The sequence below is a fragment of the Rattus norvegicus genome, chromosome 2 (assembly GCF_021556685.1).
Source record: "Rattus norvegicus strain SHRSP/BbbUtx chromosome 2, alternate assembly SHRSP_T2T, whole genome shotgun sequence".
Taxonomy (NCBI): Eukaryota; Metazoa; Chordata; class Mammalia; order Rodentia; family Muridae; genus Rattus; species Rattus norvegicus.
The window spans coordinates 134,750,215-134,776,431 of record NC_141535.1 but is presented as its reverse complement, the minus strand read 5'-3'; the positions used below and the strand labels follow the sequence as shown (position 1 = coordinate 134,776,431).

General features: G+C 36.9%; 2 protein-coding genes across 2 annotated transcripts in view; both read right to left on the bottom strand.

Moving 5' to 3' along the window:
- The window catches only part of Tgap1l5 (GTPase activating protein testicular GAP1 like 5), a 38,387-nt gene extending 34,092 nt beyond the window's left edge, over positions 1–4,295 (bottom strand). The window contains 2 exon segments of the mRNA NM_001447372.1: positions 2,146–2,329; positions 4,160–4,295. Coding sequence (NP_001434301.1) covers positions 2,146–2,264 — 119 coding nt within the window. The 5' untranslated portion in view covers positions 2,265–2,329; positions 4,160–4,295.
- A 10,176-nt stretch (positions 4,296–14,471) lies between these two features.
- Positions 14,472–26,217, bottom strand: part of LOC120100814 (rho GTPase-activating protein 20-like) — a 32,666-nt gene continuing 20,920 nt past the window's right edge. Inside the window, exons 13-19 of the mRNA XM_087637267.1 lie at positions 24,622–24,883; positions 23,571–23,710; positions 22,179–22,337; positions 19,620–19,729; positions 18,377–18,560; positions 15,421–15,661; positions 14,472–14,729 (exon numbers count right to left, since the gene is read on the bottom strand). Of these exons, the coding sequence (XP_087493393.1) occupies positions 14,668–14,729; positions 15,421–15,661; positions 18,377–18,560; positions 19,620–19,729; positions 22,179–22,337; positions 23,571–23,710; positions 24,622–24,883 (1,158 nt within the window). The 3' untranslated portion in view covers positions 14,472–14,667. The remainder of the gene's footprint in view (positions 14,730–15,420; positions 15,662–18,376; positions 18,561–19,619; positions 19,730–22,178; positions 22,338–23,570; positions 23,711–24,621; positions 24,884–26,217) is intronic.

Genomic DNA, 26,217 nt, shown 5'->3' with positions numbered 1-26,217 from the left:
ACTCAGGAACAGTTCAAGCCATGGTAGCCATGGTAGATGAAATTCAGTTAAGCATGTACTGAAAGAAGTCAGTGGACACAAGCTTCTCATTGGTCACAAATAGTCCTAGCTTGATTGTTTTCTGAATGGAGAGTGTTAGAATGAATATACTAGGTATATTATATATTGGACACTTTTAGAAAGCCATGTGTTTGAAGATTTTTCCCTTAATTTTGTTAATTTGGAAACATTTTGATTCATTTCCATAATATCAAAAAAAGTGGTTAAAATTTTGTTTTCTAATTACATTTAATAATGTATGTGTGTGTGAATTTGGGTTTGTAATTCTGCGTTTGACACTTTTAACCAATTATGTTGGTCCAAAATTGAGGAAATTAACTCTGCCTCTCTCAGATTCAGGAGATAATATAACACAATTATAAACCCTGATTCAAAAATCCTATATAAACATATTGTAAACATCAAAATGTGTAAAATTTTGGAAACAGGATATTACAGGAATGATTTCCCACAGTATCTAATGTATCAGGTAACAATCAAAATAGAAGCATATCATGTAAACATAAAAATAATAAATTACTTGCACACTCTCACACAAACATTAACACATGTCTCAATCATAACACATTTGTACTTATATTTTCTTTCAAACTCAAGACATCTAATTGTATATGTACATTTACATATATATGAGCATATATGTGAACCTAAAATCATTGATTCGAGTGTCTGATAAGAGATAATCTACCTTGAAAATGGAACTGACAATCATTTCCTATGAAATTAATAATGCTCGTTCGAAAATTTGAATGTCAATCTCACATTAGTTTTAATTATTATAATAACTCAGGTGAAATGGAACAAATATATGGTTTTTCAAGAACATTTTGTTTTCTTTACTCTCAAAAATCACACAAACTACAATTAAAAGGCACAGTATCGGTATATACATATTTTTAATTCAAATGAGTCAATTGCGGTCTTTTAAAAAGATGTATTTCCAACTATGGACCAAAGGTGAGTTGATCAGAAATAACAAGAAGGATAGACATATTGATAGACAGCCAGGTCATTCATTTATTTTGATTCTGCATCAGTCAGATACGAACTACCATTTTCTATGCAAGGAACTTACAATTACTAATGAGGGTTGAAAGCCAAATTTACCCAATTGGTTGAATCATTCAGAGTAATTCTCTTCTGAACAATTTATTTTCTCACATTTTGAAGTAGATCTTCAGGAATATTGTTTAAGGATGACCAAAAATTTTATACCCTAAACTGAATAAACTATACTATTGATGTCTGTGTTCCAAACCATATAGGAACTAAGGCGAACAAAAATTAAATTTTTTACTTGATAACGTCAATACCAGCTTCATAGATTCTAGAATAATATGAAGGCTATAATCATGGCCAGTGAAGATTATATGTGATGTGGTTCCAGAAAACACCACCATGATTATAAGTTACAATGCAATCATGTATACGGTCTCATTTAATCACAGCAGTTTTCGCTAGCATGTGAAGAATCACCAACCAGGAACTACTCGGTGCCTGCCGTTTCCCCTCATTAATAGCTGCTGTCAGTAGGGATAGGAGCTGCTTTTTGCCTCTTCATACTTATTTGGAATCTATGAGGTCAAGAGGCTTACATGTGTTGCCCCTTGTGTGCAACACTCATAATCTGGGACTTTCTCTTCTTGCTTCTATGTAAATCTGGAAACAACAAGCAAGAGGACACCTGCTTCTTGTATTTTGAATATTTTTTTTTGGGAACATGTCTCCCTGTATAGTCCACATATCCCAAAAAGCTTCAATACTCCTAAGTCAGTGTTAACAATGCTAGAATTACTACCATGTGCTTGTACATCTCTTCTTACTGTGATTCAAAGAGCAGGATAAATAATTCATTTTTTAAAAATGCCTAAAACTTTTTGCCAAACAATTTGTGAAATGAGTAGCCAAGTGTCCACCAAATTTCAACCATAGTAGAGGAAAAAGAAGTTGTGATAATGAAGTAATGAAGTAAGTATAATGTTTTATTTCAAACAAAATTTTAAAAATAATATTTTACTTTTGTACAAAAAAGGCTGATTAAAGTGTAGTCTCTCATAGTAAGGAACGCTTGTTGTATATACTCACAGGTTAGTAGACACAACCAAAACATCATCAAATAAGGAGAGATATCTTTTATTCCTTTTCCTGCCACTTGTGAGTTCCACAGGGCCTTGACAGAGCAAGGTTCGATGTATTTCCCCCATGTCTTCCTTCACAAGGGTTTCCACATAGAATAAAAACTAACAGTACTCCTGATACAGGTCTCCAACTAAAAGAACAAAAACACAGTGGGTAAGTTATTAGACCAATGTTCATACTAAATTTTAAAGTGTTCATGATGTTAAAACACAGTAAATAAATCTGAAAGAGGAGCTCTGAGGAATAGCATAAAAACATTTGTAATGCTAACAGTTAATATATGGTATATATGTATAAAATTAAAAAATAAATACAAATGTGATATTACAAGATAATAGTAACTCTTAACATGAATTATATGCTAATGAAAAAGATAGTAAGAAATTAAAAAACTAACCAGACTTAATAATTTTACACTGCTTTTAATATATGTGAAGACCCTGGCTTTACCTGTATTGCCTTATATGTCTGCTTCCTTCAGAAATTTCTTTTTAATGTGATTGTCTCATCCCCACAGTGTCTTGAATGGTGAAAACTTACATGAGCAGCTGGCATTTATTGTCTTCTGAAGATATAATTGTATTAATCTAAACAACTCAAGCCAAAAGCCTCTGCTTTCATGAACCTGAGGATCAGCTAAGCTTTCAAAACTGGTATAATACATTAGATCACTGTCAAATCATATTATATAAACAAATACTCCAGCATTCAAAAAATATTTGAGAATTGGTCTTGTCCAAATAAAGGTGTCATTTCCCTTCCTCTTCCTATGTGTCCTACAAGGATAACAACATGGATCCTGGGAAGTGAAAATACTTGTACACTTTAAAGTCTCCACCTAGATTCCTGTATCTCTCCAAACATCTCTATCATGTGTGCTATGTGAGCTATAGAACCCCTTCCCACCTATAGGAATTTAAAGTTTCTCCTACTCAAGTTATCCTCATGTTTCACTCCTGATATTCTTCCTTCTCCGTTACCAAGCATTGACCATACCAAATCTTTTACCTTTTTCTCGCTACTCAGAACCTTCCAGCCTCCTCTGACCATGTTTCCTCTTATCCATATTGAAATTCTTCCCTGTAATAATGGAGTGACTAACATTCTGGTAGTTTCTGTACTGTGAAATGATCATTCAATGGAATTTTTATGATATAAATTTTCTTTAAGGGACTATAATTCTGCCCAAAACCTGTTTCATCTCTATCTCCCCCCCCATTTTTCTTAAACTGGGTATTTCTTATTTACATTTCAAATCATATTCCCTTTCCCAGTTTCCAGGCCAACAGTGCCCTAACCACTTCCCTTCCCCTTCTGTGTGGTGTTCTCCTCTCCATTAACCCCCATTACCATCCTCGCCCCAACAATCCCATTCACTGGGGGTCCAACCTTGGCAGGAAAAGGGCTTCCCATTCCATTGGTGCCCCTAGAGGCACCAAATATTTTACATAGAAAGTATTTCGTATCTCTGAGAATCAAAGCATCAAAGGGATACAGAAGCCAATCATTGTCATCACACACTTCAAATAATAAAATAAAAAAATGTTAAAAAACTATAGAAACTCAAATTCCTGATAAGAGAAATTAAATCTGATTTAATGTTCAAATACCCAGAAACAGATGACAAAGAACACAATATGTGTTGGAAACTCTAAAAATTTGAGGAAATCAGAGAGTCCTTGATCACTTTTTTAAATTTTGAAACATAATAATCACTCATCACTTGGGCATACATTTTTAAAAAGATTTCTAGAAACCATTCTCCTACCTGATCAAAGCATATCACTCCTCACATAATAACATTGTTTCTAAAGAAGACTGGTACTGACATTGTTACAGTGAGTAACTTTTCAAAAGACCCCTGCTGAGTTGAGAGTTAGTTCATATTAAAGGGAGGACTGAGAAAACACCTCCTGATTCTACTAGTCTATCATGAGAATCAAATTAGTTATAAAAATACCTTTTCAGTGGAGCCTGGAAGGGAGAACCTTTGAATAGACTTGAAATTTTATTTCGCCTTCCTACTCTTGAACACCAAACTGGTGACTGCAGTTAGCAGGAAAACCACTGAAGTCTGAGACCCGGTGTTGTCAAGGTGAAGGTGTACTGTGATGTCATCACTCTAAGGTTCCTGACAACTCCCACAGTTCCACAGGCTTTGCCTTTCCTTATAACTATTGCCTTTAAAAGATTACATTTTTAATAATTATTGAACAGTAAGACTTTGTAGGGAATAACATAGTTTCACAACTAAGCATAGGTATATGAGAATTACATTATATAGTTGAAAGATAGAATATAAAGGCAGATGCATGCTCTGTCTCTAAAGCTAAAATTGATAGCTATTGTTTGGCTTGTTTCATTACTCTGCTCATACAATTTGGATATTAAAACATATTAAGTGAATATCATTCTGTCAGAAACATGATATAACTTTCTATGAGTATGTAGAGAATAGCTTTTACTCATAAAGCATTTAACACCCAAGAGATACAGAGTCACGAGGAACAGCCGCCATTGGTTGTCATCAAATTCTTCAAAGAAAAATATCAAGATAGGTTCACAATACCAATTCAATTTCGTGATAAATAATGAAAATAAATGCATTTGTCAGGGAAGTAGTTCATGTATAATCTGAATTAATATTCAAATACTCAAAATAGATTTCAAAGTACACAGCATGTGTTAGAAACTAGAAAAAATGAACCAAAAGAGAGTTAAAATTTTGTCACTTAAAAATGTCTGACAAGTTGCCCGGAACTGAACTGAACTGAACTGACCCACAAGTTCCCTGCACCCAAATACCATGGTGGAGAGAACTAAACACACAGAATTTCAGACAGTTCTGAGACCGCCACTTCTGCCCAACTCTCCCACATCCCTGGCCCAGGAGGAAACTGCATGTTGCCTCTGGATACAGGAATATAGAAGCAGTCAATTGCAGGAAACTGCTGGTCAGGCCAGTGCCTGGTTACACAGCTACCTGCATCCAAATCCCATGGTGGAGAGAGCTAGACCCTCACAAGTTCAGGCACTCCTGAGAACTCAGAGGAGACTACTCTCTGCCCACATTCCCAACCCAAGAAGAAATTACCTGGTGTCATCTGTGCCCCCCCGGGCACAGGGATCTAGGAGCAGTCAGGGGCAGGACCCTTCAGGTTTCTGCCTGTTTTGAGAGCTGAAATCCAGTCACCAGGAGCACCTACACACCTGAGAGTAGAACTCTCTGTTCTGAGATCCAGCTTAATGAAAATAGGTCTAATGAGTGCTGATACACAGGCCTACAGGAGGGTCAAGCTACTGTCAGAGATAGCAAGTCTAGCTAACAGCAGAGACAACCTCCTGGGTAGAGGCAAGCGCAGTAAATGGAGTAACAAAATCCAAGACCACTTGGCATCATCAGAGCACAGTTCTCACACCAAAGCAAATGCTGGATATTCAAACACCGGAAAAGCAAGGTATGGGTTTAAAATTCACACTTTATGATGATGATGAAGGACTTTATCTATTCGTGTTCATGGCCATCTAGCCATCTCTCCTGAACTTGCCTCCCCTGGCCCTAAACCCCATTTTCTCCCTCCCTATGTCCTTCCCTCCCACTTCCCCCTCCATCTGCCTCTCATGACCACTTTATTCCCCTTCTAAGTGAGGTAAAAGCTTGGGCTTTCTGCTTGTTTAGCTTCTTTGGGTCTTGGGAGAGTACAATGATATGCACATTTTATAGCTAATGTCCACTTGTATGTGAGTCCCTACCATGCATATCATTTTGAAATTTGGTTACCTCCCTCAGGATGATATTCTCAAGTTTGATCCATCTCCCTGCAAAATTCATGATATCTTTGTCTTTAATATCTGAATAGTATTCTTTAGATGTACACTTTTTGTTTGTTTGTATTATTTTTTGTTTGTTTCCTTTATCCATTCTTCAGTTGAGGGACATATATTTTTTTGGTTTTCAGTTTCTGGTTATTGAAAATAAAGCTGCTGTGAACATAGCTGAACAAGTATCTTTCTGGAATGTTGGATCACCTTTTGGGTCTATACAAATATATAGAACTGTCCAGTGGTTTCTAAGAAAACTACAATTTACACTCCCAACAACAACGAAGAAGTGTTCCCCTCTCCACATTCCCATCTGCATGCACTGTTCCTTGAGTTTTTAATCTAAGCCTTTCTGATAGGTGTAGCATTGAACCTCATAGTTTTGATTTGCTTTTCCCTGATATCTAAGGACTTTGAACATTTCTTTCAGTGCTTCTCTGTCACTCAAGACTCCTTTGTTGAGAATACTCTGCTTAGTTCTGCAACTCATTTGTAAATTGGGTTATTTGCATTGTTGTTGCTTAACATCTTGAGTTGTGTTGGAAATTTTGGAAATTAGTTCTCTGTCAGAAACAGGGCTCCTAAGGATATTTTCTATATCGGTAGGGTGCTGATATGTCCTACTGACCATGTACTTTGCCTTAAGAAAGATTTGCAATTTCATGAGGTCAAATTTATCAAGTATTGGTCTTAGACCCAGAGCCATTGGTCTTCTGTTCTGAAAATTATCTTCTGTACCAATTCTTTTAAAGAGACTTTCTTAATTACTCTTCTATAAGGATTAGTGGATCTCATTAAGTCCTTGAGCCATTTGGACTTGAGTTTTATGCACAGTGATAAGTATGGCTCAATTTTCATTCTTCTACATGGAGACATCTATTTAGTCAGGCACCATTTGTTGATGTTTTTATTTTTCCATTGTATGGTTTTGTCTTCTTCATCAAAACTCAAGTTTCCATAAGTGTATGGATTTATTTTTTTGCCATGATTCAAATCTACTGATCACCTTGTTTATTTCTGGACCAATACCATTCATTTTTAAATCATTATTGCTCTGTGATGTCAGGGATGATGATGCCTTCTAAAGTTTATTTATTTATTTATTGGTTTGTTTATTTTTTCAGAGAGCAATCCTTTTTATAAAAAATATTTATTTAATTTCAAATATTATCCCCCTTCTAGGTTTCCCTCCAAAAATTCCCTATCCTACTCTCTTTCTCCTGCTTCTAGGAAGGTACTCCCCTTCCCACCCACTCACTCTTGCCTCACTGTCATAGCATTCCCCTATGACAAATCATCCAGCCTTCACAGTACCAGGGGCTTCACCTTCCATTTATGCCAGTTAAGGCCATTCTTTGCTACATATACGGCTGGAACCATGGGACCCTCCATGTATACTTTTTGATTAGTGGTTTAGTCCCTGGGAGCTCTGAGAGGTCCTGTTGGTTGGAATTGTTTTTCTTACTATGGGGTGGCAAACCCTTTCAGCCCCTTCATTCTTTCCTCTTACTCCTTCATTGTTTCCTCAGGCTCAGTCTGATGGTTGATTGTGAGCATTCACATCTGTATTGGTGTTGGAGACTCCCATATTAATGTGTGGTGTTCAATGTACAATTTGAGCTTTAGCAATGTTTCTTTTGCAGATGTTGGTGACCATTTGTTTGGGGTACAGGTATTCAGAATTAAGATCATATCTTGCTAGATGTTTTTCCCTTGATGAATATGAGATGTCCTTCCTTGTCCCTTTTGATTAATTTTGGCTGAAAGTCTACTGCATACGTAACGAAATGGCTACACAAGCTTGTTTCTTGTGTCTATTTACTTGAAAAAGGTTTCAAAACTTTACTCTGAGCTAAATTGTATCTTTATTGCTGAGGTATATTTCTTGTATGCAGCAGAATGTTGGATTATGCTGTTGACTCAATTCTGTTAGCATGTGTCTTATTATTTGGGAATTCAGTCCATTGATATTCAGAGATATTAATGACCATTGATTATGTCCTGTTATTTTGATATTTTTGTTGTTAGTGTGTGTGTGTGTGTGTGTGAGAGAGAGAGAGAGAGAGAGAGAGAGAGAGAGAGAGAGAGAGAGACAGAGAGAGAGGGAGAGAGAGAGAGAGAGAGAGAGAGAGAGAGAGAGAGAGAGAGAGAGAGAGAGAGACTGTGTGTGCTTTTCTTGTTTTTTTTTCTAGTATGGTGTTACTTATTTTTTGTGTTTTTTGGATGGAGTTATCATCTTTGGGTTGAAATTTCCTTCTGTTATTTTATTAAAGTGCTGGATTTGTTGGTAGATAGTGTTTGAATTATGATTTGTCTTGAAATAGTTTGTTTTCTCCATCTGTACTGATTGGGAGGTTTGCCTAGTGTAGTAAACTAGGACCCACAGGTGGGTTTTTTAGAGATTTCAAGATAACTGACAAGGTTCTTTTAGCTTTGAGAGTCTCTGTTGACAAGTCTGGTGCAATCCTGGTGGGTCTGCCCTGTATATTATCTGCTCTTTTCTGTTTGCTTCCTTTAATATGATTTCTTTTTCCTATAACTTTTGTGATTTGATTATTATATGGTGAGAGAATTTTCTTTTCTTGTTCAGTATAATTGGAGTTCTATAAGCTTTTTATATGTTTATAGTTATTCCTTTCTTTAGGTTGGATTTTTTATGATTTTGTTGAGAATTTCTTTCTGACCCTAGGAGATTGGACTCTTCACTTTCTTCTATACCTATCATTCTTAGGTTAGGTCTTGCATAGTATTCCAGTTTTCCTGGATGTTTTGTGTAGAATTTCTTAGATTTAACATGTCTTTGACTGCTTTATCAATTTCTTCTATTGTGTCTTCTATGCCTGAGAGTCTCCTGCATTCTGTGTGTGATGCTTACATCTGTGATTTCTGTTCTTCCCTAAGTTTTCCATATCAAGGATTCCCTGTTTGTGTTTTCTTTATCACTTCTATTTGTACATTCATGTCTTGTATAATTTTATTTCCTTCATCAGTGTAATTGTATTTTCCTGTGTATCTTTAAAGGATTTATTTGTTTCTTCTTTAAAGATTTCCAGAACTTTGATTGTATTTTCCTCTATTCCTTTAATGGATGCATCCATTATTATCTCTATAAAATTGGATTTTAGTTCTCTCTCTCTTTCTCTCTCTCTCTCTCTCTCTCTCTGTGTGTGTGTGTGTGTGTGTGTGTGTGTGTGTGTGTGTGTGTGTGTGTTGGTTATGGTAGGATGTCCAGGGCTAGCTGTAGTGGGGTAACTGTGTCTTGGAGGTGTCATATTGCCCTGGATTTTGTTGATGGGTTCATTTGAGATCCTTTAGTCATCTGGATAGTCTTGGTCCCTCAATGTTACTGTTGTCTTATAAGTATCTGAATGGGGGTTAACTTAAAAGGTCCTGGTGAGGCAGGCTTCTCACAGGTATTCTAGTGCTGCATGGTACAGGATCAGCAGCTCTGTATCATTCAAAATCCACAGGTGTTTATGGGTCAAGAGCTGTAGGCCTGATGATGGATGATAGAGAGGTGATGGAGAGTGGAAGTCCAGGGGATATAATATGCTGTTTAGGGCAGTTTGTTGCGCCATGGAGAACTCAGTGAGCAGGGAAGATGGATAAGGAAAGTGAAGCTAACCTGTATGGTTGAGGATCTTTAGGTCTGATGAAGGAAGTAGGAGGGGCATAGGGAGGTGCTAAGTGGATAGCAGGTTGATTAAGGCAGCTTGGATTGTGCCTGAGGCCTCACTGAGGAGGGAAGATGGGTGTGGGAAGGGAAACCTACCTGTGTGGTTCAAAATCATCAGGTCTGATGAAGGTGGGCAGAAGTGTCAGGAGAATGCTATTGAAATTTCTGAAGTTTAAATGTCTTTCTTACACACTTGGCAAGTAGTCTAACAATAGTCTCCATCTAGTCATATTATGTTGTGGTTTGCCCTGGACTTGTCTGTATTTTGATGCTAATTCCAGTGCCCTAAGTACAGCTGCCTAATCACATGCTCAGGACTCAGGTCACTTCACCAGAACCTTCACTCCATTTAAAGTGTAAAACACAGGTAAGGACAGGAACAGGAAAGAAGGTGGATTGTCATTTGATGAAAAGGAAGGATGGGTGGAAGAAGAGTTTGAGGGAAGAGGAGGAGACAGAAATGGAAAGGAGGAAAACGGGAGAGATAGGGAGAGAAGACATGACAGGTGATGTTAAGATTCAGCTCTGTGTATTTGCAGGTTGTTATTCATGTTTTTAAGGTATGGATGATACTGGGCTTTGTATGTTTAGGTGGGCAATTATATTTTACTAATTGGGTCAAAGATTATTGTGTTGCGTGATCTTTCATGTGTAGATTTAAGTGTAATGGAGTGTGGGGTCTGGGCTGCCATGAAGTTGGCACGTGTTTCCACCAAGATATCTAGCAGATATCTTGGGGCACCATAGTGTCAGACCTAGCGAGGTAAAAGACAACAATACTTTATTTTTTATATTTTTACAACAACATTATCAATATCAGCATGTGCTAGTGCTGTTTCTTGATTTTTTGCTCTTGTAATTTTATCAGCTTTTCTGTTTATTTGTACTTATTGTCATCGAATATTGCTTATTTTCTTCTTAGTTTTATATTTATTTACAATCCTCTCATTGGCCCTACTCCTTATCCTCCCTCCACATTTTATTCCATTCCTCCTTCACCTGTCTCTATGAGTATGCTCCATGACACCAGACCTCTCACTTCCCTGAAGCCTTAAGTTTCTTGAGGATTGGGTGTGTCTTCTCCCACTGAGGCCAGACAAGGCAATGCTTGGTTATGTATGTGCCCAGAACCTCAGACCAGCTACTGTATGCTGCCTGGTTGGTGCTCAGCGGCTGGGAGCTCCTAGGGGTCCAGGTTAGCTGAGACTGCTGGTCATCCCTAGGGGTTGCCCTTCTCGTCAGCTTCTTACATCCTGCCCATTCACCTATAGGAGCTCCTGACTTCAGTTCAATAGTTCTGTGTAATTATCTGTTCCTGTCTCAGTCAGCTGCTGGTTGGGTCTTTCAGAACACAGCCCTAGTAGGCAACTGTAGGCAAGTATAGCATAGCATCAGTAATAGTATCAAGCCTTGGTGCCAGCCATGAAATGGATCCCAAGTTGGGCTAGTCACTGAACCACTTTTTCCTTAGCCTCTTCTCCATTTTTGTGCCCGTAGTTATTTTAGACAAGAAAAATTTGGCTCTAAAATTTTGGCTGTGGTTTGTTAACCCCATCCCTCTACTTTAGGTCCTGTCTATATACTGGAGGTAGACTCTTCAACTTTCCTCTCTCCACTGTTGGACATTATATCTAAGATCACTCCCATTGAGTCCTGAAAGGGTCTCACCTACGAGGTCTCTGGTACTTTCTAGACAGCCCCCGAGCTCGCACCCTTCCAGGGTGCATATTTCTATCCATTCTATTGTCCCTCTGGGCTTTTCTCCTGCCACCCTCCCTGTTCTGTTCCCCTTTTTCCCTTTCCATCCCCTTTCCCATCCAGTTCCCTCACTTCCTCTGTCTCCCATGATTATTTTCTTCCACAATCTAAGTGGGATTGAAACATCCTCTCTTGGACATTCCTGCTTGTTAAACTTCCTAATCTCTGAGGGTTATAGCCTAAGTATTCTCTACTTTTTGACTAATATCCACTTTTTAGTGAGTAGATACAATGCATGTTCTGTTGGGTCTGGGTTAATTCACTCCAGATGATAATATTCAGTTTCATTCAATTGCCTGCAAAACTGATGATGTCCTCATTCATAATAGCTGAATAGTATTTCATAGTACATATGAACCACATTGTCTATATGCACTCTTTGTTTGAGAAACCTTTGAATTGTTCCTATCTTCTGCCCATTACAAATAAGGCCACTATGAATATTGTGGAGCATGTGTCCTTGTTAAGTTTTGTAGCAACTTTTGGTTATTCGCCCAGAAGTGGTATAGCTGGGTCCTCATGTAGTACTATGTCCAATTATCTGAAGAACCTCCAGACTGATTTCCAGATTGGTTGTACCAGCTTGCAATCCCACCAACAATGCAGGAGCATGTGCTGTCATCTGAGTTTTTGGTCTTAGCAATTCTGAGAAATGTATAATGGAATCTCAGGGACATTCTGATTTGCATTTTCCTGATAACTAAAATCTTTGAACATTTCTCTAAATGCTTTTGCGTCATTCAAGTTTTCTCTGTTGTGAATTCTTTGTTCAGCTGTGTACCTCCTTTTTAAATTGGGTATTTGGTTTTTTTGGAGGTTTGCTTCTTGAGCTCATTATGTATTTGGGATATCAGCCCTCTACCCGATGTAGGGTTACTGAAGGTTTTTTCCCAGTCTTTAGGTGATAGCTATGAATTAGTTAAACTACTTTGCTCCCAATGTTCACATATTGCATCTGTCCAAGAGCTCTCTGGGTTCTTGAATGAAAGACATGCAAGCCAACTAATTTTGTTATGACTTGACTAGGTTAACTTCCCTGCAGTTTGCAAACACTTCTTTCTGGTGTTCCTGAGTTAACATCCTTTAAAACCTACATTTCATCTCTAAGACCCCATTCACAAACAACATCTACTTCCCTGTCATGGCGATTCTTTTTTCTCTCCCCTCTCAGTATCTTGCCCAATATAAAAACACTGCGCCATATCTCTGCCCAGCCATTGATTGTATGACAATTTTTTACTACCACCCAAAGCCAGCTGGATACAGGTTTTCTCAGTTCTGAACACGTGCTTTTAGCAGCTGAAATAAGCCAAAGCCTTAGAACCAATTCCCAAGACTAGGTTGACTATTTTCCTATTGAGGAAGTCTTTTGCCTTACAGAAGCTTTTCAGTTTCATGATGTCCCATTTATGAATTGGTACTAAGCCTGAGCTCTTGGAGTCCACTGGGCCCATTGGGGGTCTCAGCTGCTGCTGTTATTTAGATGGGTGTCTTACATATTGCCCTGGCTGTAGTAGAACTCTTGGGAGACTTGCCACCTGTGGAGTGTTGAGAGGGGCAAACATTAAGTTCTGCCCAAGGAAGAGGAGCAGACAGAAAGGGAGTTCAAATTACTCATTTTAATTTCTTAAAATGTAATCAATCTTTCAGAATTTGGTTATTGCAATGTAAGAATTTTTGATTTCCTTTTGAATGCTACTAATACTTTAGAGACATGAATCATTTCAAATGTGCTCTTTAATTTCTGGATGTTTGAGTTTGTTTTTCAAAAGGCCTTTTTATACATCTTATATTGTTTTTGCTCTCATCAGAGATCATCCATAAATAATGCTTGATGTTCAGATAAAGTTCTTAGTTATGAAGAGAGATGCTACAACAAGCATCCTCTATCTCGATATGTTTGAGTGTATGCAGTGCATGTGCAAATGTGCATGATCCGTGTGTGTGTGTGTGTATGTGTGTGTGTGTGTGTATAAAGATATGCATATCACTGGCAATATAGTGCTTTGAGCCTATTTGTAAGAGCACAGATTCAAGTCCTGGTCTTTTCCTGTCTCTCTTTGACACAGGATCTATTTGCTCACTACTGAACAATATGCCAGGAATATCTGAACAAATTGCTCCTTTCAATTCTGTTCTCCAAATCGTATCTGTACGCAGAAGCTTGTAAAGATGCTTGTGCTAAAGTACCCAGTTTTGTTTGTTTTTTAATGTACACTTTGGTGACCCAAATTCATGTCATAAAACCTGTATCTCAATTGCTTTAGACACTGAACCATCATATCAGGTCATTTTTTATATTATTAAAACTGTGATCCTCCTCTAATATCATCATGAGTGATGATTAATTTTAATCATTAATGGAATTTTATTTAGATCTATGACAAAAAAATTTGGTCACAACTCTGAAGGAATATTCAATGTCATTAGTTTCTGTTTCTGTTTACATAACTGATGTAGTATAACTGAGTTGTACTATTCCTTAGGCATAGTTCCTGGAACGAATAAAAAGAAGAAACTCACTGAATATGAACATTCGTCATAATCTGCTTATCAGCAAGGTGAACAACTTCACTAGCTGCAACATCCTGCCATCAGACACGAAGAATGATGATTCCCTGAGCCAAGTAATGATCTATTTTTCCTAATGCCCTTCCTGTCTAGAGTACCTTTTCATAGAAATGGGAATATAATTTCTTTATAAAAAGTGTTGCTAAAACTCACAGGAGAGTCCAATGTTATTGTACTGCTAAGTAGTTGATTCTTAGCCATGTGGACTGTTGTTTGGTGAGAATCTGGAAGAATTCGGGCCAGATAAAGCCCCACCTTTCATTTGTTGAGCAGTACTCAGAATGTCATCTTCATGGTAGTCTGGAAGAAACTATGAATAAAGTGATTCTAGTGGGTCTGTCACATGAATACAGATTTGAGTAACAGAAGTAGAGGAGAATACTGAACATGCCATTTTCCAAAGACTGTGGAGAATCATAAATCAGCCACATTGGAGTCTAACAAATAATATAATTCAATAGTATTTATTATAATAGAGAATAATATATAATACATAACATAAAATACATATAGTGAGTAAAACAATTATAGCAAACAATATGGTTAAATATAAAACTGAAGTTGATTCTTGTAATAATCTCTTCCGCTATGGTTTGTGGGAGGTAGAAGAGAACATTGAAATACAATGACCGGAAACTTCTTCAGTCATGAAGAATTTTCTCTTGTGGAACATTATATTTTGAAGTTGTTCCATTGTGGCCTGCTAAATGAAACATAAAATGTCAAAATTAGAAAAACATTCTCAGATTACAGATTCGTACCACTTCAGATGAAATTAATTTTTCAGTATATTTTTATACTCTAAATTCAGAATTACTTCAGTTAACAATATATCTGATTTTGAATGTTGTTACTTGTTAAATCAGGAATGTTTTAGCCTCTTTATTATTCTTCACATATGTGGTTGTAGTGGATCTTGGGCAACATAATATTCATACCAAGTGATAACCATTTGGCAAGATTATATCTCAAAAAAAATTAAACAAGGTTTTTGTCCAAAGATAGAAAAGCTTGTTAGAGCATGGTATAACCTTGTAGTATTTTTAGTGGATTTTTAAATCAAATAATAGTTTCTACGTTATCTTTTCAAAAATAATTTCATATCTAAGACATTCTATAATACTTATGGATCATGGGAAGAAGTAAGAGAAATATCACATGCAATATTCTGGAATTCTTATAGGGAATAATTATGGAATCCTTCTATTATACGTACATATGTACACACATACACACATATTCAAATGCAATTTCATTTAAGTGTTGTTTAGAAACATTTCCTATAATCTAATATCATTATGTACCCCAATGCTGCTCTGATATTTAAAACTTACGAAGTCAGAGAATGCTATCAACCTTCCATTCATTTGAATACTAATTAAAACTTCTCCTACCTGTAGGACCTCCCTCATGAGGAACAGCAGACGACATCTCTAATTCTTTAGTATTAGCCTTTGAGGTCTTCACTTCGTGGTCATCTATGGTTTCAATCATAAGAGTTGCTTTGCCAGAAGTATTTAATGTATCAGAAGATAGGTTGATGTCATAAGACTTCTGATTATCTTCACAAAATATATTATCATTTTCTCCAAATAATTCTTGACAGTTGTCAATCATGAATTGTATAATGGACAACTGTAACAACACAAGGCAAAAACAAGATCCTCTCATTTCACATTGTTTACAAAATTGAAATCAATAAAATTTGAAATCCAAAATGATGAGGAAAAGAGCAGTTAGTATCAGCAGATATGAACCTGAGAAATGAAGTCTGTGTCTGAAATGGAGACTCTAAGTTCTTTGTGACTTACTAAACATAGTAAAAAAATTTCATACATATTGCAAAGAATGAAGGAACTACTAAAGCAAAGAAATATTTCAGAGCTGATGAGCTGCCAGAATAAATATGAATGAATCAAATTAATAATGACTTCAAAGCTTTCTTTAATTGTTGATGTTCTGCTTGGGTGTGGGGAGAAGGTGGAGTTTCACGGTGAACATTTGAATGGGTTGACTGTCTAATTCCGAGCACCATAATATATGATCCCATCTTCATTACATATTTTGGGTGGATTACATGGCATGGCTTTCCTGGAGGAAGTACGTCATTGCTTAGGATTTAAGTTTACAGAAGCTAGGTGCCATTTGCAGTGTGCCCTCTGTGATTCATGTTTGCTTCCTAGGATGAAAGCCCTAAGGTCTCTGCTTCCTGTTTGGTTGTCCTTCCTTCCTTCCTGTAGCCACGCTCCTCTGTGATGCCATTGAAGAACTGTAATCCCTCTACATCTTTAAGTTCCAAATAAACACTTACTTCAATAAGTTGCATTGGTCCTTGTTTTTCTTTAAAGCAATAGAAAAAAACTGAGAGAAGAAGTTGGTGAGAAGGGGTATCTTTGTTGATACAATGCCCCCATCCGATTTGTCTACTATATGGGGAAGTCTAAGGTATATTGATTAACAGTGAAATTTGGAAGGCCCGTATCTCCAAAATTGTGCCACCCTTGAGCTATTGGTCAAAGAAAGATATGAGGTGCAAGGCAATTGGCAGAACACCTACCCAACTCCTGCTTCACTTCTTGCCTCCAGGTTCCTGCCCTGCTTCGGTTTGTGCCATGACATTTCTCAGTATTTAACTGGTAACTAGAAGTATATCATCAAGAGTAACCTGTCCTCCATGAGTGGCTTTTCTTAAGTGTTTTATCACAGTGATAGTGGTATATTAAGACAAGTTCTAAATGGAACGAGCTTTTCCCTAGGCTATCCTATGCCATTGTGTGTGATATCACATGACTTCCTTTCTGTGGAACTTTTTTTCTGGAAACTATTGGGTAAAATATACCCTTTCCTTTCCTTTTTTTTTTGTTGTTGTTTTGTGGTTTTTTGTCAATCTTTTTCTTTTCAAAATGCATGTTTTTCACTGATTCTCTGTGAATTTCTCATCATGAAACACATTAACACTCATTTTCCTATCTTTCTGCCTGTCTTCTCCTCTGGTAACATCCCACCAGAATTTAAAAAATTAAAAATTTAGTAAATTTTTAAATGATTATTAAAGTGAGGGAAGAGGGGGTTGTAAGGATGGGACTTGGAGGAAGGAACTTATGGCAATCAGGATATGAAGTAAATAAATTAGTAAAAATATTAATTCATATGGATATAGTAAACTTAAGAGCTACAGAAAACCTGAGGTACATAAGATAGCAACTAAAATAATACAAACATACACTATTCATTTTATATATGTAGGAGTTAGTACTAAAGTATTACAAAGTGCATTACATGATATACACTAGACTTTTATCAATATTCATTACATCACATAAAGTAATTATATGCAATTATATAATTATATGCACCTATATAATTATATGCAATGTGCATTTATATGACAAGCAGTGCAGTTGGGCAGTGAATATTTCTAAAGTATAATAATCTCACCACTAATTCATGCTGAAAGGGACCGGGTATAGATCTCTCTTGAGAGACACATCTAGAGCATGTCCAATACAGAGGTCAATGCTAGCAGCAAACCATCAAACTGAGAACAGGACCCCCTTGGGGGAAATTAGAGGAAGTATTGAAAGAGTTGAAGGAGTTTGCAACATAATAAAAACAACAATGCCAACCAACCAGAGCTTCCAGGGACTAAACCACTACTGAAAGAATATACATGGACTGACCCAGGGCTCCAACTGCATATGTAAGAAGATAATAGCCTTGTTGGGGCACCAGTGGAAGGGGAAGCCCTTGGTCCTGACAAGGTTGAACCCTGCCCAGTACACAGGAATATGTGGGAGAACTCAGGGGGATGGATTGGGGGAATATCCATATTGGGGAGGAGGAGTGGAGCGAATGGGGCCTATGGACAGGACATTGGGAAGGGGAATAACATTGAAATGTAAGTAAAGAAATAAATCCAATAAAAAATGAAAAAATACAAATACTAAAAAAAGGAAACACAAAAGAAAGACAAGTATCATGTGCTCCAAAGGATGTCTACAAGAGAAAACAAACAAAACACTAGGTAATCGGGATATTTTTTCAACTTCACTGTAGTCTCCTTGAACTACCACTATACATGCCAGGATGTTGCTGGTTAAAACATCAATATCTAAAATAAATATCTGTAAAGAAAAAAGGAAAGAAAGAACCAAAACGAAATGATTCAATTAAATCAAACTACATTAAAAGTTCCCTTTCCCAATCCTTCCTGAAATAGATCAGTGCATCTCCCACACCAGAAAATGCAATTCTCAGGTGTCCCTTAATATCTGTAATCTTTCTGAGGTATTCCCAATTCCTGAATTACAATGACGACTTTGTTTCCACAGGGAAAATCAGACCCCTTACCTTCTTTGAGAGATCCCTCCCAAATAAGGTCTTGCAAGTCGGATTCCATAAAACATGAGGTGCTATGCGAACAGACAAGTCAAAGGTGTCTAAATGGTTCGTAGAAGCGGCTTTAATTTTTTGTAGAACACAGATGAGTTGCTTAAGCAAAAGGTAGTTTGGGTTTGGCATCTTCAAAAGGATACTATACATAGAAATAGGAGAATTTTACTGATGGTCCTGCAACTAATGTTACTTACAAACCTCTAAATTAAAAAAAAATTGGTGTAAAAGTTTTGTAGACCAGCTCACTGGATACTCAGATTTCAAAATGAATAAGAATATACAGTCAAAGTATTGCCTTAAGTTTTTTCTGGAAATCACTTCTCCCTATAGAATTATGGGAAAGATTTAAATTTTGTATGAATTTCTGTATACTACAAGTATAGCTGTTACCCACAGAACCCAGAGGAATGGATCATGATCCCTGGTATTAGAGAGAATGAAGATTGAGTCAGGCCATGTCTGTTCTGTGTATGGAAACATCCAGTGTTGTTAAACAGTGAAACATCTTTCCAGCCACCATGTGAACACATTACATATCGAATACAGTATGAATGCATGTGACACTGTAGAAAATAAGGATCAAAAAGCACACTAGTGACCCTATACACTGCAATTATAAAAAGCTTCTGCTGTAGGCAAGGCAGAGATGTTGTGTTCCTGGGTAGCAATGTGAGCTCAAAGCTTCTGCTACTTAGGAAATATTTCAGTGAAGTATCATACTGAAAAATGATTCAAAGAAGTCAAAGGTATTCCTTACCCAGACTTCTCTAGGTAGTTATATTGAGAAAGACAAACTTAGTAATAGCTTCAATCAGTGATATATATTTAACATGTGAAATACTCACAATACCATGATAAGAGAATGCAAATAACCCGCAGGCATTACACACATATACTTATTTTGTTTCACACAGGAAATCAAAGCAATAGTCAAGGCTGACTTGCACAAAACATGTTGCATAGGCTCTCTTGAAACCCATGACAATTATAATGTAGAAGACTCTCAAGTTGCGGAATTACAGGCATGATTCAACACTCTAGCTTGAGAAGTGCACGTTTTTATAAAGTGAATATACATGTCTGAGCAAAGGAAACCTCTTGGCATGGGACATCATTCCAGTTTTCAATCTATAAACACAAGCCTTTGTACCTTAAAAAAGCACTGTTTCTGTATTAGTGCAGTTCCCCATGTGCTTACTTTTGGATGGCTGCAATTTTTCCACGAAGAGGTCCTTCATCTGGGACACTAAGCCAATTTTCATATAAATCATAAGAAAGTAAACTGCCTTTGATATTTTGGATAAAGTCCTTTTTTTTAATGAAAAGAAAACAAAAAAGTAATGGTCAATGTATATTGTAGAATGTACTTGAGAAATAATTTTGTTTAAAATTTAGCAACTTAGACCTGTTATTCTTAACTTGTGTGTCATGAACTTTTTGGGGGTAACATTATATATCCTTCACATCAGATATTCCACAAATTGCACATTATAATGCATAACAGTAGCAAAATTTCAGTTATCAAATAACAGCAAAATGATGTCATGTTTAGGCGAGACTACAGCAACATGAACTATATTAGTGTTACAGGATTAGGGAGACTGACATTCACTGGTTGAGACCCTACTTCCTCAAGAGGTTTTCTACCTGTCAACTACCCAGAACCTTGGCTCAAAAGTAGAACCTACAGGCAAGAACTTATGTGTTCTTATCTAGACCTAGAATAAAAGAAGCAGATTTCTGGCTACACTATCATTGAAATAAACCTACTCTGTTCAAATTGCCATTCTTGGCTTGCAGTTTGCTCAACTACCTGCAAGCAGAGATCTACACTCCACTTCACAGCCTGACGTGTGGGACATCCAGACAGGAGTCTATCATAACTGCTCTCTGAATGGCTTCACCCAGCAGCCAACTGAACCAGATAAGGACCAGATAAGGAAACCCACAGACATACATAGGATAAAGCTCAGTGACTCACAGGGAAGAGTTGGGGAAAGAAATCATGGTCCTGAGAAGACAGGTATTCCACAGGAAGACCCACAGAGTCAGTGAAAATGGAACACTGGGAGCTATGAAAGACTGACCACCAACGCAATAAGATGTAGAAGGTGCATCATGACTTAGGGCACACGTGTGGGAAATGGGCAGCTCGGTCTCCATGTGATCTTCATGTAGAGTGGGGTTCCATAAATCTGTCGAGTGTTGGTGGAAATCGTTCACTCACTGGCCTCAGTGGAATTGATGTACTAATTCTGAAGGGAGTTCATGTGCCAGGATGTGAGCATAAATCAGGGGGCCCTAACCAGCTCAGAGGAGAAGGGAAGAGACTCTGAAGAGTGATGAGGTAGGGCCAGCACTCAAGATTTAGAAAGAGTAAATAAACAAATTATTAAATAAATAAGTAAATAAATAAGTAGAAAACAATAATCAAATTACAGGAAAAAGAAAAAGAAAAAAGTGCAATAACCATTAAAAAAAATCAACAAAACTAAGAAATACCTAAATACTCTCCCAGAAAAAAGCAACCATCAAAACATGGCAGCGTCTGTAAATATCTCATTCTGATTGTATAATCTGGTGAATCTGTACTTCCTTTCACATAATATACAAGTGCACCTCTGCTTACAGGTCCACTTTGAATAGTTGTGAACTTTCTTGAGCATCCTGTTTTTTATGTCAGAAGATCTCCCAGTTTTATATCCACTCCTTTTAATGTGTAAAATATTCAACTATTTAGATTAATTGTAAACAGCAGCCTGGTTGAAGCACAGAAAAGTGTCTTTCTTCATGAAATACCACAATAAACTTCATGTTTTATCAAGGACTGCAAATCAGAAAAATGGAAGATTGTCTATTTTTTCTGAACTTTTAAATTGCTATGAATACACATGAAATCCTTCAGTTACTGATCTTCATATTCCTCTCCATGAGGTATCCAGATTTCTGGCAATGAGTGCCAGATGCCCTTGTCAGGCTCTCTGGCCAAAGAGGGACAATTCAGTAATTTTGCCTAACGTTATTAAGCATGCCTACTCTCAGAGCACTATCTTTTCTCTTGAGGTCTGGGCCATAGCTCCACAGTCTACTGAGAGGAAAACTCAGATCATGGATCAAATAAAAAATAAAGCAATGATATTTGCTCCAGAGTTACTGCTGCTCACTGGTAAGTTAAGCATAAAAGACTATTTTGAAAAAGGTTAGGCTAATTTTTCATTATTTGAGAATTAGTTTGGCGATATTTGGCAAAAGTGGGGGTGCTGTTTTATTTATTTATTTTGGTAGAGATGGAAAACAATTTCGTGTATTTACTGGACAGAGTGCAACATCCAACTCTCTCATAACCTATTAAAATCTGTCATGGACTAGGTCTTTTGTACTGTTGTTATTTATGAGGAATACTTTTGGCCAGTATGATTTGAGATATGTGTTTTTAAACGCACATTTCCCACTATTTATTACTTGCCCTGCTATTGCTCACATGGTACAGTCAGAGGTGAAGTCAGTGGGAACATTTGTATCGCCAACCAAATTCCATCTGATATTTGAGGAAGTTAACTTCTAACAGATGATGTTCACCTGTGACTTTGTGAAGAATCTTTGAGCTTCTCAAACTTTTACCTACCTTGCCTCTTACCAAGAGGTCATGTGTCTATAGTTCAAGGAAACTGTCATCATCATGTAATCTCAAGGACAGGAACCACAAATACATCTCCAGAGGGATGTTGAATGTTGGTGATGCAAAAACATTCCTTACCATTACGACAGAAGCGACAGTGAGCACGGATTCTTCTTTCAAGTTAACATGTTTTCCGGTGTTAACCTTTTCCTTAAGGGACCAGTATGATTTTTCCGATTGCATTCTGAATATGTCATCAGAACATTGTCCTTTTTCCGCAATTACGGACAACATATCCTGTGCAGGATAAGGATAATCTTGGATTATTAGAGATCCACACACCTGAAGCACAAATATGTCTTTTATTGTGAACCTGAGCAAAGGCAATTTTGGAATCCCGAGCTACAGCGTAGAAGACTAAAGGAGACCTTGAACTTTTTTGTTTTTAGCCTCCAAATATGTTTCCTCCCTAATCCGTTTTCCCCAATTTGAAACATTAAGGTTTTGTTGGACTCGGATAATCCTCAGCATTGAATCACACTTCTGTTCTAAAGCATTGTGGTGAATGGTCCTCTCTCATTTTTCTTTTTAATAGAATATCTTTCTAAAGCATGCCATTCTAAGTTACCATTGGGATATTTCTCTTTCAGAGATCATATCACTATAATATTTCCTGTTTCTCCTGGCCTCCTATGAATCTGAACATCCTAAACTTTTGAGACTTTTATTTCCTTGTTCTGTGACTTCTTATTTCCATCTATCTATGCCTAAAGCTGCTGTCCCATTTAAAAACCCAGGTAAATTTCAATCATTCTTCCCTGGTTTCACAATGTAAATATGATGACCGTAAACATATTTACTCCCTATTTTCAATTGGTTACATGTTTATAATCATTGTTAACAGAAAATTCTGCTATAAAATACCATGTGTCTAACATGAAAAACTTGCTCACACGCAGCATAAATTCCTGGCAGAGACATAGGGCTAAAATAGATGTTGGATAGTAAAGAAAATAGTAGCTGGAAATCTAGTAGTTTACTTAAAACAGACTAAATCATATTATGTGGAATTTACATATAGTCCATTAGGATTAAAATATTAGTATATAGCAAAGAACAATGTGAATATTTCGTTCAGTGATAATATCAAATCAAGGTCTACATATAATTTTAATTATAATATTGAGCAACCTCAGTTAAGGTAGATACTAGAGTAATATGGAGGCATAATGCGTTAGAAATTATTGATAGTTGGGGAATCAGCGGGGCACCTCCATAGATCCATTTCGTTCAACAAGCTTGTTAATTTGGGTCTTTGCTGAAATCAGTGCAGAATATAGGAATACAACTTCTTTTCTTTTTTTCATTTTTATTTACATTATATGACTCAAACATCATTGAGATTTACTTCTATTTTCATGAATAGCTTATCTATAGATTCATAGGGTTGGTGTAATAATTTGCTTAAAACAAAGCTTCAGAAAAAATTATGTGTAATAGGAGAGCTGTAAAATCCAAAATGAAACTCACAAGTATCACAGCAGGCACATTAACGTCTTTGAGAATATTGGGGGAACAATTCCCCAATTCTTTTTTGGTTTCTGCTGTTGGTGAATGTTGAACAGGTTCTGGTTGGGTTGTGTACTCATGTCCTTCACCTTTCTCTGAGGCTACGAAAGAAGGGAAATCATTTGCTGTAATTGAAGTCACTTAGCCCTTGAATGCCCTTTTCATTTTATAGCCTGCATGTCTTGTACATCATCACAAATACACAGAAAATAACTAATCAGTATCATAACATTTAATAATAAGATTGCTTCATAAGGCACTGGATATATAGCTGCATATGGACCAAATTTCTTGTATACAAATTTAAGTCTTCTGTTTGCCTTGAAAGCTATGCATATAGGTATTAGCATAAAGCATTAATATATTATGAATTTTTGACCCCATCGTGTGACTTTTTTGACTGAACAGCCATGGACAACTGTAAACTAACAGTAAAACAACTTGCCTGATTTCATTTCTATTACAGTCCTTCAGTTTCCTGCCCTGAACTGTGAGCTCAAATCTGATATCATTCAGTCTATGTTGCCAATATGGGTATATTATGCTATACTCTAGGGCTTGCATATGAGAAAAGCATGGTGGAACATTCCTTTGTTCCAAGATTATTCCAAGGAGCAGGGCCTAGGAGATCTTTGTGAGTTTGAGGTCAGCCCAGTCTACAAGGTTAGTTTGAGGACAGCCAAAGCTTTTACATAGAGAAAACCCAATTTGGAATTGAATTGCTCTCCTACTATGAGAATCTAGGTTAATAATCTACACTGTAAGTATCATTTCTTTAAATATCCTTAATTACTAATCTCATTTCTGGTATTAGCCTCTAAGATAAACTCAGGACCAGTGACAAAAGGTACCAAACTTTGTAGGCAAATTTTAACACTAGGGTAATACAAGCCCCGGTGAAATTTCCCATCACGTGACTTAGAAAATTCTTCATTGCTCTTTGTTGTAGTTCATGTTTTCTGTGCTTAAAGATTCTAAGTTTTAGTTATGGCAGTAGAACAACTCTACACACCTAGAAGGCCCTCATATGGAATTGAAGCAGCTGCACCACTTCTCGGCAGCTCATCAAAATCAGGGGTGCATGTCCTGTCACCTGGGCAGCTGCTGAGTCCATGTTCCGTTTCCTCCATGATCCCATTGCTAGATGGAGGATTCTGGGAACATGGGTACTTCGGTCCAGCAGGATGGTACAGCGATGTTTCATACCAAACTGCCACAACGTCCTCTCCAAACAGTTCTGGAGAATTGTCGATCATAAATGATACCAGAGAAATCTGTGACAAAAGGGGAAAAAAGAAAGGTTCTTTGTCATTTTGCACGGTTACAAATCACATTTTACTTAGGATTCTTTGAGGTTAAAAGTAGGCAACATCAAACTCAATAGAGAGAAACTTGAAGCAATCCCAGGAAAATCAGGTGCTGGACAAGGGTGCCCATTCTCTCCCTAGTTATTCAATATAGTACTTGAAGTCCTAGCCAGAGCATTCAGACAACCAAAGGAGGTCAAAGGGACAAAAATTGGAAAGAAGTCAAAATATCACTATTTGCACATGATATGCTAGTATACTTAAGTGACACCCAAAAGTTCCCTGAGAGTTATGATAAATAACTTTAGGAAAGTGGCTGGATATAAAATTAACTCAAATCAGAAGCTTTCTTCTACTCCAAAAATAAACAGGCTGAGAAAGATATCAGGGAAATGACACCCTTCAAAATAGTCACAAATAACATCAGATACCTCAGAGTGAGTCTAAACAATCAAGTGAAAGATCTGTATGACAATATACTCAAGGCTCTGAAGAAAGAAAATGAAGTAGATCTATGAAGATGGAAAGATCTCCCATAACCTTGGATTGGCCAACTAATATAGTTAAAATGGCCATTCTGTCAAAATCAATTGCAGGTTCAATACAATTCCCATCAAAATTCCAACTCATTTCTTCACAGAGTTAGAAATAACAATTTTCAAATTCATTTGGAATAATGAAAAACTCAGGTTAATGAAAACTATACTCAACAATAAAGAACTCTGGGGGGATCACCATCCCAAACCTCAAACTATTTTACAAAGCAATAGTGATAGAAATGCATGGTATTGGTAAAAAGACAGGCAGGTAGATCAATGGAATAGAATTTAAGACCCAGAGATAAACCCACACAACCTATGGTCACTTGATATTTGACAAAGGAGACAAAACCACACACTGGGAAAAAAAAGATAGCATTTTCAACAAATGGTTCTGGTTCAACTGGAGGTCAGCATGTAGAAGAGTGCAGATCGATCCATTCTTATCACCTTGTACAAAGCGTAAGACCAAGGATATCCTCATCAAAAAAGATACACTCAAACTAATAGATGAAACAGTGGGTAAGAGTCTCGAACACATGGACACTGAGCAGAACACCAATGGCTTAGGTTCTAAGACCAAGAATGGACAAATGGGACCTCATAAAACTGCAAAATTTTCATTAAGGTAAAGGACACTGTCATTAGGACAAAATGGCAAGCAACACATTGAGAAAAGATCCTTATCAATCCTACATCTGATAGAGTGCTAATATCCAATATATACAAGAACTCAGGAAGTTAGACTTCAGAGTAAAGTAA